This window comes from Rhodnius prolixus, unplaced genomic scaffold, assembly GCF_049639745.1.
Source record: "Rhodnius prolixus isolate KJV_2025 unplaced genomic scaffold, Rpr scaffold_1, whole genome shotgun sequence".
Taxonomy (NCBI): Eukaryota; Metazoa; Arthropoda; class Insecta; order Hemiptera; family Reduviidae; genus Rhodnius; species Rhodnius prolixus.
In genome coordinates this window covers 35,876,014-35,889,968 of record NW_027411581.1, presented here as the reverse complement: position 1 = coordinate 35,889,968, position 13,955 = coordinate 35,876,014, and the positions used below count along the sequence as shown (strand labels likewise).

General features: G+C 33.6%; 1 protein-coding gene across 10 annotated transcripts in view; it reads left to right on the top strand.

The window, feature by feature from the left end:
* The window catches only part of LOC141448125 (dynein axonemal heavy chain 10-like), a 269,181-nt gene that overhangs the window by 224,675 nt on the left and 30,551 nt on the right, over nt 1-13,955 (top strand). For all 10 annotated transcript variants that reach the window (XM_074116245.1, XM_074116251.1, XM_074116250.1 and 7 more), the window contains 8 exons: nt 984-1,185; nt 4,310-4,459; nt 5,361-5,545; nt 6,297-6,518; nt 9,237-9,339; nt 10,300-10,486; nt 11,022-11,176; nt 13,371-13,589. In XM_074116245.1, coding sequence (XP_073972346.1) covers nt 984-1,185; nt 4,310-4,459; nt 5,361-5,545; nt 6,297-6,518; nt 9,237-9,339; nt 10,300-10,486; nt 11,022-11,176; nt 13,371-13,589 — 1,423 coding nt within the window. The remainder of the gene's footprint in view (nt 1-983; nt 1,186-4,309; nt 4,460-5,360; nt 5,546-6,296; nt 6,519-9,236; nt 9,340-10,299; nt 10,487-11,021; nt 11,177-13,370; nt 13,590-13,955) is intronic.

Sequence of the window (13,955 nt, the reverse complement as noted above, 5' to 3'; positions counted from 1 at the left end):
TCCAGCTAAAAAGAGATACCAAGTTTGGGAGAGTTCGTGTGGCTATCTCTGTGTTATAAATGTAAAAGATACTATGTATCAGTAAATTTATTTCTTTTTGTTAACTTCAAATAAGGAATTGTTCTGTGTAAAACCAAATAATTTCTGTATGTTTTTCCCGTTTATTTGAACTGTAATCAATGGGAAATGTATTCCATGGAGCTGCTTAATTTTGTTTTAGTTAATTATAATTTAAATACTTTTCGGTAGATTTTGATCGTAGGCTCGGTTCATTCATTACAGTATTTATCTAGACTAGCAATTAAAAAGATATTTTTTGATTCAGAGAGATTACATTTAATTTAAGCATCTCATTAAACATTGCAAATTGTAATAATACTGAATTATGGTGTAATAGTCTCATTCATTTTCGTAAGCTTATTTTAAAAGACTAAGAACAGTATTATCAACATATTTTGGATTGTGATAATTTTCATCTGAAATAAAAAAATTAATAATGCCTATAGATTGTGAACTTGGGTATAAAGACTTCTACTATTTTTTTTTCTATAAATTTAAGTCAGAACTTGTTTTGTAATTTAGCTTATGTTTTTCTCTAATTTCAGTTTGCTTTAATTTATTTGCATTCTGTGCCTTCACAATTATTTTCATTATAATATTTATTTAGTTATGGCAACAAGACTCCCCTCTGACGGTCTAAGATACCAAGAGTTAAGTCAGTAGTTAAAAAATAGAATAAGCATTCTAAGTATTTATTTATTTTATATTGTAATTTTTAATTTTATGTTATTTATGAAGATAAATGTAAATGTTAATTAATAAAGACAATTATTATTAATATTCGTTTTAATTAGGAAATAATGTTACATGAACAAAGTATAAATTAAAGGTCCAGTTAGTAATTCAGAATAGTGATAATAATTTTTCTAAGCAATTTAGCATGCACATTCATTCTAATATATATTTTTTAAATTGTTTAATAGAAAATCGATTGGCAATCGGCTAGTAAAAATTATAAAGCCTTTAACTTTAGCACTATGCGCAGTCATAAATAATAACAGCAATGTAAAATGGTCGGAGGCTCAAAAACTTTTGGGGCAGCGCACTTTCATTGATATATTGAGACGAGTACATCCAAAAAAAGTCAGTAAAAGTACCCTGGATTCTATTAAGAAATTATTGGAGGTAAAGTCAGTTTATCTAGAAATATTTTATTTTAACTATTTTAAGGAATTATTTTTATGAGTCGATTTGATAGCAACAAGCTGTAAAGTGAAGTGGTTAAAGCACTGGATTTTCTTCTTACGCGGAGATCCCAGGTTCGAATTCAGCTGTCTGTCACAGACTGTCTCTTCCTAGGAGCTTCTTAAACCTCACTGTCCGGTCAGAGACACACTTTATGATAATCGAAAGTGCGCATATGTAGTCATACATAATAATACTTTTTTTAAAATAAAAAGTAGTAATACGCGGAATTCGAACTACAAAGCCATGCTCTTGACCACTGGAACAACACCCGCCGCTCACTGGCAAGATATTCTTACTCTAATCATAGGTCAAGAAGCCTTGCATAGGGGGTACATTAAAATGATGTGATGGTTGCTTTTATATGATGATTTAACCAATTTATCTGATTCACCCACAACCATTACATTACACTACATTCTTTAAAATCTTCAATTATGTTTTTTTTTATTTTCTTTGCGTCACAAACAACATTTCTTGCAGTCAGAGGACCTTCCAAATCGTGTGTTTCTGGTGGAAAATTAATATTGAAAACCTATCACGAATAAGGGTCTATATTGTAATTTTGATCTTAAATATCTCGACAAATACTAAGGATATCGAAACGGGGTCAACACCATTTTTCACAATTTTTTCTGAAGTTATAATTGATATTGTCAAAACCAGTGGTCCTAATAAAAACCCGATCAGTTTTTTGGCCGTAACTACGCCACAAGTGAAGATACAGTATCGGGGTGGAAAATTTCAAAATTAGACAAAATTCACATCGTTAACTTCACGGACTTTTCCGGATTTCTGCTTTCCTAGAAAGTTATTAGTGATTGGTGCGTTTCAAATGGACCACCCTGTTTACAGGGTGTACACGGAGGTGAATATTCTATTCTCTTTGGCCCGATTCTGAATAGTGTCCAAGATATTTGCATTTTTAACTTTTCCATTGACACTCGCGTTTTTTACCATAAAAACTGTCTTAACTTTTCTATCCTTTACCCTACAACAAATCTGTCCATTCCGAACGAAAGAGCATTAAATCTCCTATAAATTTGCTTAATCCTGAGCCCCAAAACATTTATTATAAACAATAAAATTTTTACTGTATTTCAACTGTATTTTTGCAATGATTAATGAATGAAGCAGTCACCCACTGACAGAAGTTGTGCTTTTATTGAACTTCAAGACCATATGGATTTTTTTTTGTTAATACCCTTCCCCGAACAGAGGGGTGTAAATGCAGAAAACTGGAAAGTTGCGCAACCGACTTTTCACTGACATCAAATTATTAATTTACTCGTATGTTAATTTTTGAAGAAAGAACAAAAATAAAAGTAACCATTTTAGTTTTGAACGAGTATTATTTAATAAAACGGAAGTAACAAATAGTGTAGCAATAAACACAGTAATAATAAAATGTAATAGGTTGGTGCGTACCAAAAATTGTTCGAAATACCCCTGAATTCGCGATGCCTACTTTTTGATGAATGAATACGTCTAATATTATTGACAATCTTAATGACGTAATGGAGGTTTTTTTTTTTTTTACAAAAAAAGTTAGTTAATAATAATTCAAAAATAAAATGGTTATGTTCTTAAATAAAATTACTCAATTTTTGGATAAGGAACAAATTGTAAATAACAGGTATGTTGGCCATACCTGTTCTAGTCTACAGTTAGTGAACAAGTGGTTATAGATAGGGACTTCTGACACTTAGGAACTTTCCGCTATCACCATCACAGAGTATCTGCAGTTTCGCACTGTAACAACCGTGCAAATTGCACTCAATAATATAAATGTGATGGCTTAAGCAAAATATGATTCCACAAAATTTTTTGTCCATTCTGATCTTTCTCAAGAGTGACAAATTTCTTAGTGCGTTTTGATCACGCGCAACCACCCTACGAAGGGCCTTTTCCTGTGTTCAAAAGGTTTCAGTAGTTCACGTCAAGGTTCGGGGTTTGATTAAACGGATCGAATGAAACATGCATAGGCAAAAGTCATAGAACCAGCACGCTGGTTCCACCAACGGTTCAGGATCCTCCTATGACAAAACGCACGTACTGAGGACGAGATGTTCGATTTCCATTGAGTTTCGAGGATTAACATCTGTACTGGGAGTTGCATGTGAGGCGCCTAAGATATTTTAACTTACCCGCGCGGGCAACAAGGTACTAGAAGAGAAGGAAGAAGACAATTCCAATTCGAACGTACGCGGTTGTTGTACCCTGTGCGAGCTCGCCTGCGTTTACTGATCATTTTAGCTGCCCATAGTTGTTAAGACTTATAATTTTTGTTTATATGATACAAAGTTTGGTATTATTTGTTACTTATCTTACCATAACTCCCATAGTCTGGTTGTTACGTTCCTAATTCACGTTTCATATATGATGTAAAGTAAAAGATAATTGCTTAATTGCCCCAAAAAGGCACATTTACAAGAACTTTCGAATCGAATAGTATCTCATTCATGAATGTCAGTTCACGCATTTGTATAAAAATAGAAAAAGAGCAATTTCCAAAAATGTTGTTTATCCCATTTTCGGCAGTTTTCTCGAAATCTAGTTGTTATGCCTTCCAAAACATTACGACTTATTTTAAAGAAAATTTGGAAATTTTACCTTATATTGGAAAATATAAAAAAAAACTATCAAAGTTTTTCAACCTTTCTATTTTTCGTGAAGGTTTTGACGATCAACCCTTATACCGTACAATTTTTTTTCAATTCCACCTTGTTCCCTAAACCTGACATATCTACCCTCATCAAGTGATCTAATATCCAAATACTATTTGTTCCTACGATTTCTACGCTATCTTAAACCTGCAAGTTAAATAAAACTGATTACTATATTCTACTGAAATTCCTATTTCTTATCTAGTTTTGGGGTTAGGTTAAGTGGACCAAAGGGAAGGCCCGAATTTTTTTACTTTTCCTTAGCAATATATAGGAGAGAGAATTTCGCTCTTGCGGCTACCTTAGTAGTCTGAGAATTTATTTAATTTATTATCTTCACTTTTTCCTGGAAAGTACTAGATTATTAGAAAGGCCATCTTACACACGTATTTTTTCAGGGTAAGGAAGTTTGTACCTACACCCCAATTAAAGGCGTGTATGAACTATTTGTCAGATTTCTGAAAAGAATTATAGAATTTCATGAAGTTTTTGAAGAGCAACAAGCTATACTTAACTCAATTCGGGCTCGCAAAGAGTCCCTTAAACCGGTAAGTACTTTGTTGAGTAAGAACAAACTCGATTGCTCATTTTACACTTATCTGACTCTTTCTCCAATTATAATGAAAAGCAGAAGCGAGTAAAGGAAATCATAAAATTATTATTTTATTTACTTTTAAGGCAAAACATAATAATATAGTAATATTAGAGGTAATTTTTTTCGCTGGCGCATCGACGACTATGGTCATTAGCGTTTCTTGAGCTATGTTCTTTTCTCGGACTAGGATGGCACATGTCTCTCTAAAACATATGTTCCACAGTCCCGAAGATGACCTAGTCCCTAGGTCGAAAGCTCGGCATAATAAAGTTTATCGTGGTTGAAACTGGCATTTATTTTTTAAATCCCATTGAAACTATGAATAAGTCACCAAAAATAATAATGAACAGTAATAATAAACTAATAATGAGCAGGTTGCTAGATAGATACAACCACATGCAGTATCCAGTACATCTTAAGATATTACAAAATTGTTGAGATGTTAAGTTTAATGAGGAACAAGTCAGTCGAAGCGCAGCAGGCGTTATCAGTTTTGAATGCAGTACCTTTAGATCTTGTTAATATGGAAGTGTCACTGTCAACTACGTAGTGTTGAGGCCCATGACTTAGTGGGTACTAACTTCTAGTTTTAGGTTTTTGGTTATAAGTTTACTGGAGGCTTAGAAGAAGTTTATCGAACATTTCTCAAGTTCATTAAGCTGTTTAATAAATAATTGTAACTCATAATATATTATTTAATGGCTACGATAGATATTTAATATTTTCCCTTTGTTATAGAAAATTTAAATCTATTTTGAACCATACACTTTTAAGATGGAAATTTTAAAATCGGTTATATTAAAGAAGCATTGAAAATCAAATCTAATCTGTTTCATTTTATTTTTTATTTCTAGCTGTACAATAATAAGACGTTACGCGTTGAAACGGCTGACATGAAGTGCAAATTGCAAAGAAACCTGAAATTAATGCCAATGATACTTTCTATAATAAATGGCATCAAAACTGATATACCCCAGAAGAGGAGTTATGTTTCGGAAGTTACAAAATTATTTGTTTTTTTAAGAGATGAATTTCAAAGGTAACATTTTTGTAAAGTAACCGATGTGTTGAAAATGTAGGTCCGCATTGCTGTATGAAATCAAAGATATAACCTCTCTACCTCTCTCTTTTTTACTTTTAGATTTAGATTGAGAGATTTTTATTACTCAATAAAAAGAATTTTAGCAAATACCCATAACAATTAACAACGATAGCTTTATATTATCAATAACTTGAGAGTGATCTTAAGCGATGGGCCAATGTTCTTAGTTCTGTGGTTTATTAAATAAATCTCATAGTTTACCTCACCCACAAAAAAAAAAAAAACCAGAAAAAGTCTAATAATGGCTCCCGAGCTATTTTTACATTCGAACGTTCTGATGTTTTGAAATCTTTTCACTAACCGAATCAACACCGATAAGTAGTCCAAGACAGAAATTCTAAACTTAGAGAATAAATTGGACAGTGAAGTAAAGACCAATATTGAACTTCAAATAATGGAGAAATAGAATGTTCATAGGACGTGGAATAAGAAAAATGTAATGGAATGAGAAAGGACAATACGAACTATAGTTTACCAGCGCTCCCCTATCCCGCTCGTAGACGTATTTCTTCCTTCTTTTTTTTTAAAGTTTTTATATTTCTCACTTTCTACAGTTGGGCATTCCTATCTTCCAAGGAAGAAAAGGTCTGCTATTCCTTGCTCAATTAAGCATTAAACTTGCAGTAACTGTATATCATTATATATATTATTTCATTTAATGTATTAATATTATTCAAAATTTTTATAGATGGCAAGAGAAATATAAAAAACTAATTTTTAAAAGGTCAACTTCAATCGGTACTAGTTTGCTACTCTCAGCATTTATAAATTACCTTGGACCACTCGTTGGACATGCTAGAAGGAAATTACTGTATAGATGGCAACGAGTTTCACGGATATTTCATATACCAATGAGCAAGAAGAAAATTGACTTACTAAAATGGCTTGTGGAAGCTTGGGAACTTCGGTTGTAAGTATAGTGGAGTTATTAAGAGCTAAGGTCCGCCTAGATATTCTGATGTTGCGACCATTGATTTATTTTGTATGGTTTTTATTTTTGCCACAAATATTTCTCTTACAGTCTTTTCTTTCAAATTTTTAAACATTGAAACTTATCACCCCAAAATTTGGCTGCAATGATCAAAGCCCGGCATCGCTAAGTGGAGAAGGGGTGGGCGGCTTAAATAACCAAAATCGCGAAGAGAAAGAAGAAATAAGGAAAGAAATTAAATTTAAAAAACCGACAATTGTTGAGCGCCACCCTGTTAAAGATAATGCAAAATGGAGCTGTGTTAACAGCGAACTACCAATTTAAAAAAAAAATAAACTAAACAGAAAAATAACAAACAAAACAATAAAAGTAAATATTAAAAAAATCGAAAGCACTATTTATTTATAACTAAATTGACAGGTATACAAAAAAATACAAATACAGCTTGCTTGGTCACTAATTTAAATATTGGCCAATATTAAAAAAATAGTCACACAGTTTTCCGCTTTCCGTAGGCCAAAATAGCAACACTTCCGGTCGTCCACGATGTTGTAGGCGTTGACCCTATATCCCCGAGAGATGGTCTACCAGAGGAACTCTCCCAAGTAGGTGTACTGGCAGGGTAGTTCTGTTATCGCCTATTTTCCTTACAAGGAAGTTTTTTTTATTAAAAAATCCGGTATCAACCGTACGTGGCACCTCCGTTTATCTAGAGAGATCCTTCAAGACTCACTGTCGCCTATTCCCTCTCTCTCTGCCACCGCGTCCACAAGTTCCTGTTTCAAAATTTTCCCCACCGAACTAAGGGGTTACCGGCCGTTCTTCCAGCCTATTCTTTACATTAACAAAACAAAATAAACTATTGTAAAATTAAAAAAAATGAAAATAAAAATGGGAGATAACACAATAACTAAAACACATAAAACAATAATAATTATATACTTAATACTTAAGGGTTTGAATAAACACAATTAACATAAATATAGTTTATTCACATAATTCATAAGGCATAACATTTAGAAAGAGTGACACAAACTAAACTCAACTAAACTGAGGAATGTCTCCAACTTACCTGCAACCCCTAATGGTCAACCCTTCTCGTATACCCTCTACAGGGTTGCCAAATATCAAACATTCCAATACATTTAAATTTACTATACTATCTATATTTCCCGAACTATATTCGGGTAATAAACTGTAGGAGTTCCTTGTTTCACTGAAGGGCTTTTATTATAATTTCAATCCTACACAGCAAACCAACTTTTAAACGAATTCAGTTTGCCGCCATCATTATATTCTCCGAGTTCAGTGTCTTATTTGGTTCAGGAGAAAGATATTTTTTCATGTTCTGTGTAAGAAAATTGTCAGAACTATTTGCAACGACGTCCTTTTATATTCATTTTTAAGTTACTTCATGCTGTGTTTATTAAAAAAAAAAAAATTAAAATACTCGTAAATTAAAAATTAAAAATTGTAATACTGGCAGTAAACGTGCGCTGAGGTGTGGCACCGAGACAAATTATAGCATCTTATCACACCAAGTTCACCAATACTCTTGGTATTTCAGATTCTCCCACCAGGTCGGTACGTTTAAAACAATTATACGAAACAATGTTCTCTTTTACTCGCTCAACAAGTTTTTCTCTTTGCTTCTCCATATTTTATAATTATTATTTCCCAGTGAATATCCTGTAAGTTCGGTGCGTCGAATCTACGCTAAAGTTACTGCTCCCTAAGGATTTTAGTTATTCGTTGCTTTTCTTTCTATATAAAAGTTCACATAAGACTTTTAGCGCCGGACAGTGTTCTTCCGTTACAGACAACACTGTCAGTGGCAGTAGCTGTAAGAAGCTCCATAGAAAGAGATAATCTAAGGGTCAGCAGCTGGATTCGAATCCGGGTCCTCTGCGTGGGAATCCAATACGCTAACCGCTTAGCTAATCCATTCCTGAGTACTATTTATATATAAATTGCAGAATCTATTTGTAAAAGTATAATCAGGAATAAAATATTCAAATAAATTTTTCTCACCATTTCTAACTTAAAACATTTCCTTACCATTGTTTAATTTCACTATTTTGAAGGTTTGAGGAATAAACTGTTCTTTGAGGGAAGATGCCTCTATTGATCTTGATCCATCATTCTTTGAGAATTCTTTGAAAGGAAGTTCCTTTTGAGTAAGGTTCCAGGCTCCAGACATCAAAGATCACGGACCAATACTAAATGACCCTTTAGGATTGCAGTTCTAATTTTGACAAAATTATTATTACAAATAACCTGATGGATACACCTATACAAATTATAAAATTTGAAAATTCAGTGTTTATCCGGCTTTTGTTATCCTGACAACTTATTTAAGAGAGTGAGTTAGATAAATTTATTTAAAATTTCTTGGGACCATTTTGTCAAACTGAAGATCTCAAATAAAAACTCAATTTCGAAAATTCCAACGAATGTAATGTTGGTCCTAAGATCGTATTTAAGTAACTTAGAGGTAAACGTCTACAAATTGTATAAGGTGACTCTTAGATTTTTTTTTAATGTGAGAAGATTTCAAAGGTTGGATTGAAATTATATAAAAATTCCATGTTTGCAGAGAAATATTCTTCATTATAAAAAAATAAAAAAATGTACTAAAAGAAATTCTGCTTTATACCAGACTTTTTTTCTCGCTTAAATATAACTAATTTGTTACAGCTGGCATGAGAATGGACTAAAAACCGATGAAGTTTCGATACAGAATGCAGTGCTTACTATGAAGACTGATAAGTGTCCACTGATAATCGATCCCGAAAAGCAGGTGAAATATATCTAATTAACTAACTTTCGTTTTCTGAAGAATTTTCTGTTACTAAGATGTGAGATTCATCTTTCGGGGTATCCGTCCTCCAAATTTTTGGTTAGACAATGCTTCTATTTGGGACAACCATAACAAACACATAAGATTTCTATCTGATCTAATTAGGATGAAATAAATGGTGTGACATTGTATATGTATATTTACAATATACATATAAGTAAGTATATTACAAAAGTCTTATTGTAGTGCTTACCCTGTCCCCGGAACTTAGGAGTTACCAAAGAGAACAGGCTTCATGACTTACGAGAATTTATTAATTACTAACACCAGAACATAATACATTCACTAATTAGTAATAAAACAGTCTAGACTTAAAACACAAGAAATTCCCCCAAAAGATAAAATACTCCCTAAAATTAAAAACATAACGTAAGTACCTATAAAACCTAAATACCTGTAATCTAGACACTTAAAAACTTTCCCAACTACTCCAACCACCCCAACCAGTGTCCACCCTAACCAGCTTCCACCGCCCGACGCCCAGTCTGCCGGGACCCAGAGAGAGTTGAAACCAGAGACAATCAGATCTTCGACTTAACCAAAGCTCCACCTCTTCCAGTGTTTGCATTTTCACGCTGAAGTCTGAAAGTGTCCTATAAGTTCCGCCTGTTCACATCCAGCTCATGTTACAGATGCTTTTCACTCTCACACGTTTCTCCTCTTTCTGCCCAGATTCTCACGCCACAGCACTCACACACCTAGACGAACACACAACTACACGCACACTTCTCTCCAGGCCCCCACCATTCTGCCGACGGCGCGAACAATGCTCCCAGAATTTATACCACACTACAATTTTAAAGTTTACGCTATCCATTATCCTATTCCCATATAATATGTATAATAATTATAATTATGTCCCCTACATTATTCTAAAATAAATTAAATAATACTTTTCAGTTCAACTATTTTCTCAGAAGGATGGCAACGAGCGCAAATTGTAAGTTTTATGAGATATCCATTGACAATCCAGAATTTAAAAAAGTAATGAAAGAAGCTATCAAAATGGGAGCCACTGTTTTCGTTACAGACGTGTACTCTATTTCGAAAACTCTGGAGTCGTTGATAAATAAGAATGTAATAATAGGTAAAGTAAATTAGAGAACTTTATTTTGAAAATATATATCATTTAAGTGATGAATTAATTGAATGTTTCACTGTTCTTATCATTTATGTTGTAATGGAATCACAATTTTCTTTAAGAGAATTAGTTCTGCGTTTCGTGCACCTCTAGTGTACTTCTTCAAGACCTGGGGAAGAGAATAGTGATATTACCACAATTAAAACTTATATTACGCTCAGTTTTAACGCGCATTGTTAAGAATTAAATAAGTTGAAAAAAATTTGCACCTCACTATCCACTACAAATAAATAATAATTCGATAATTTGGCCCACTGGTTTATAAAGTGCTAAGTGAAAAAGTGTCTATGCTCTTTTAGCGACTGTTCACTGGTCGATGGCCAACCAAAGATAGCATCAATCAATGTTTAAAGTGGCTTGTCATTGTATTTATTAGAAATTTTAGTAAGGAAAGTAAGAGTTACTTCTCAAACCAACCCTGGAAAAACACAAGCGGTTCATTAGTCCTTTGATTTTTTTTATCTATACTTATTCATTTCAGATTATCACGGAACTCAAGTGATTCAATTTGATGGAGAAAATATCTTATTCGATGAAAATTTCAAGATATTTTTATCTTGCGGACTAAATTATAAAAGTATAGATCCCGCCTTATACCACAAGACTACTGTTATCAATTCGGATGTTCACTTGGAGGTTTGTTGTTAAATTAACAATAATTGAGTGAAAAATGTACCAGCCATGCTTTTAAATTCTATAATTTGTATTTATGTTAGTTTGTTGTTTAAATATTTAGCACAAAGTTAGGGTACAGGGAAAAAATAATTATTGACATTTCTATTCAGAAATTCTCGTCAATAAAGACTAAGGTAGTATCGGGTTGGCAAAAAAGTTCGTTCGGTTTTTATTTTGGTACAGATTCATTCCGATTTGTGTTTATGGTGATGATGCCCTAACAGAACGCGTGTGCCAAAAGTGGTTCGTCAATTTCTGTTCTGGAGATTTTGACATTAATGATGCGCCCCGCTCCGGTCACCCGACCGAGATTAATTCAGATGATGACGATAAAGAGCCATGCGAATCGGTGAGAGAGATAGCAATAGTGTGATAGCACTTAACACATCGTATACGAGCTCCAAAAATCATTAGCGCCGGCTGGGATACGTTTCTCGACTCAATTTTTGGGTACTGCATGAATTAACCGAGGCCAACTTAGCCACTCGCATATCCATTTGCGATTCGTTGCGGAAATGTCAAAAATACCCATTTTTGAAGTGGATGGTAACGGGAGATGAAAAATGGATTGTCTACGATAATGTAGTGCGTAAAAGATCATGGAAGCACTGCAGTGAGCCGCCGCAAACAAGCTCGAAGGCGGAATGCATCCGAAGAAGATAATGCTCTCCGTATGGTGGGATTATAAAGGTATCATCTATTACGAGCTGTTACCGTCAGGCAAAACAATTGATTCAACTGCATAATGCTAGCAGTTAGCCAAACTGGACCATGCAATCCGCACAAAACGTCCAAAATTGGCAAATCGCAAAGGTGTCGTCTCCCACCACGACAACGCCAGACCGCATACGTCATTGACCACTCGGAATAAACTGCTGGGTTTTGCCTCATCCTCCGTATTCACTGAGCCTGGCACATTCTAATTATCATTTATTCTGATAGTTGCAGAACTTCATGAACGGAAAAACTTTCGATAATGAGAAGACTCAAAAAACATTTTGATTGGTTTTTCGACGATAAGCCACAAACGTTCTACGAACGTGGTATAATGAAGTTGGTGGAAAGATGGCAAGAAGTTATCAATAAGAATGGTCAACATATAATTGATTAAAATTTATTAAAATGTGTATCAAAAAAAAAGTTTTTTATTCCATACTCAAAAACCGAACGAACTTATTTGTCAACCCTATAGCATAGGAAATCTACTTCGTATGACATAGCTGCGTAATAATCACAGCCAACGGAGCATTATTCAGTATGGTTTTGAATTGGTTTATTTTCTGCTTCGAACTCGCGTTACCAATAAAACTCAACGTGATTAAATTTTTTTGGACATTACTTAGTAATGTGAATAACCTACATCTAGTTGTTGATGAATATGCTTATATCGATGTTGCACGAATGTTTTAAACAGCTTATAAACTCATTACTTAAATTACTCATTACATTATTAAATTTTGGAGGGGGCCTTACATAAATGGGGCTAACTCCTCTCCCATTCGATGTACAGCGTCGAGACCCCCAAAACGCACATCTACATAACATTCCGAATCGAATGATACCTCATTCATGAAAATCGGTTTGTGCGTTTAGGCGCTACGTTGTTTACAAAAAAGGTAACAAGAAGAAGAAGAATAAGAACAAGAACATTTTTTTGAAATAGCCGTTTTTGCTCATTTTCGGCAACTTTTTTCTCGAAACCTATAAGATCTAGGTTGTTGCAAAATAAATACAGTTATAAAGGAGGATTTGCCCTTTATTTTAAAGAAAAATTGGGAATTTTATCTTTTATAGAAAAAGAGAAAAAAATTGTCAAAGTTGGGTGTTTTTCAACGTTACGCTTTTTCGTGCAGTTTTTGATGATCAACCCTTATACAACTGCCCTACCGGACAGTTTTAATTTGAAAAGAGTACTTCTCTTTATTCTATCTTTTAATGAATGTCACCTCACGTAATTGGACCTCTTTTACTAGTTTCTTCTTATAGAAAGGTGTTACGAATTAAGAGAGATCTTTGCATCCTCACTCAAAGTTGGAAAGTTCTTTGTCGTTGTGATTTGCTTGCTTGCGAAGCTGGTAAGCATTACCCGGGAGATAGTATGTGTTTCTCACTTTTTTTAAAAAATCATTTTAATTGCTTTATTTATGTTTTTCAGAATCTCATATCACAGTTAAACACTTTAATATATTCTGTTGAATTTCCGGCTTACGAACAGTTATTGCTTGAGTTTCGCCAGAGAATAAGTTATTTAGGCACCCAACTGGAGAAGCTCAGTACTCTAATGTACAAAGACTTTTGGCTTATAAGAGATAATTTTTTGGATAATTCACGAATTAAAGTTATGAATAGACTCATACACATTGAATACACGATGGTAAGTAAATGGTATTTGGACTCTAAATTACTCTTTTTTTATTTTGCTTATAACTGGATTCTGGAAATATTGTAGTAGGTCAAATTTTCGATTCAACTACGTTTTGAAGTTCCTTGAGACTGAGAAAGAGTAATCCGGCAACAGCGCATTGAAACCTCCAAACTTACCTCATCCCCTGAAAGCAATATCTTAAAATTTGGCAAATTATATTAAATTAAACCTATCTCATCACATATATTACTAATAGCAGCAAAATGCCCTCTACCATTTACTATGTTTTAGTTGTACTAACTTTATTTTCGGCTTTAGAAAAAGTCGTGTTTGAGTTCGCCCCAGCTTTTTATGTAATTATTAAGTCATGTAAAT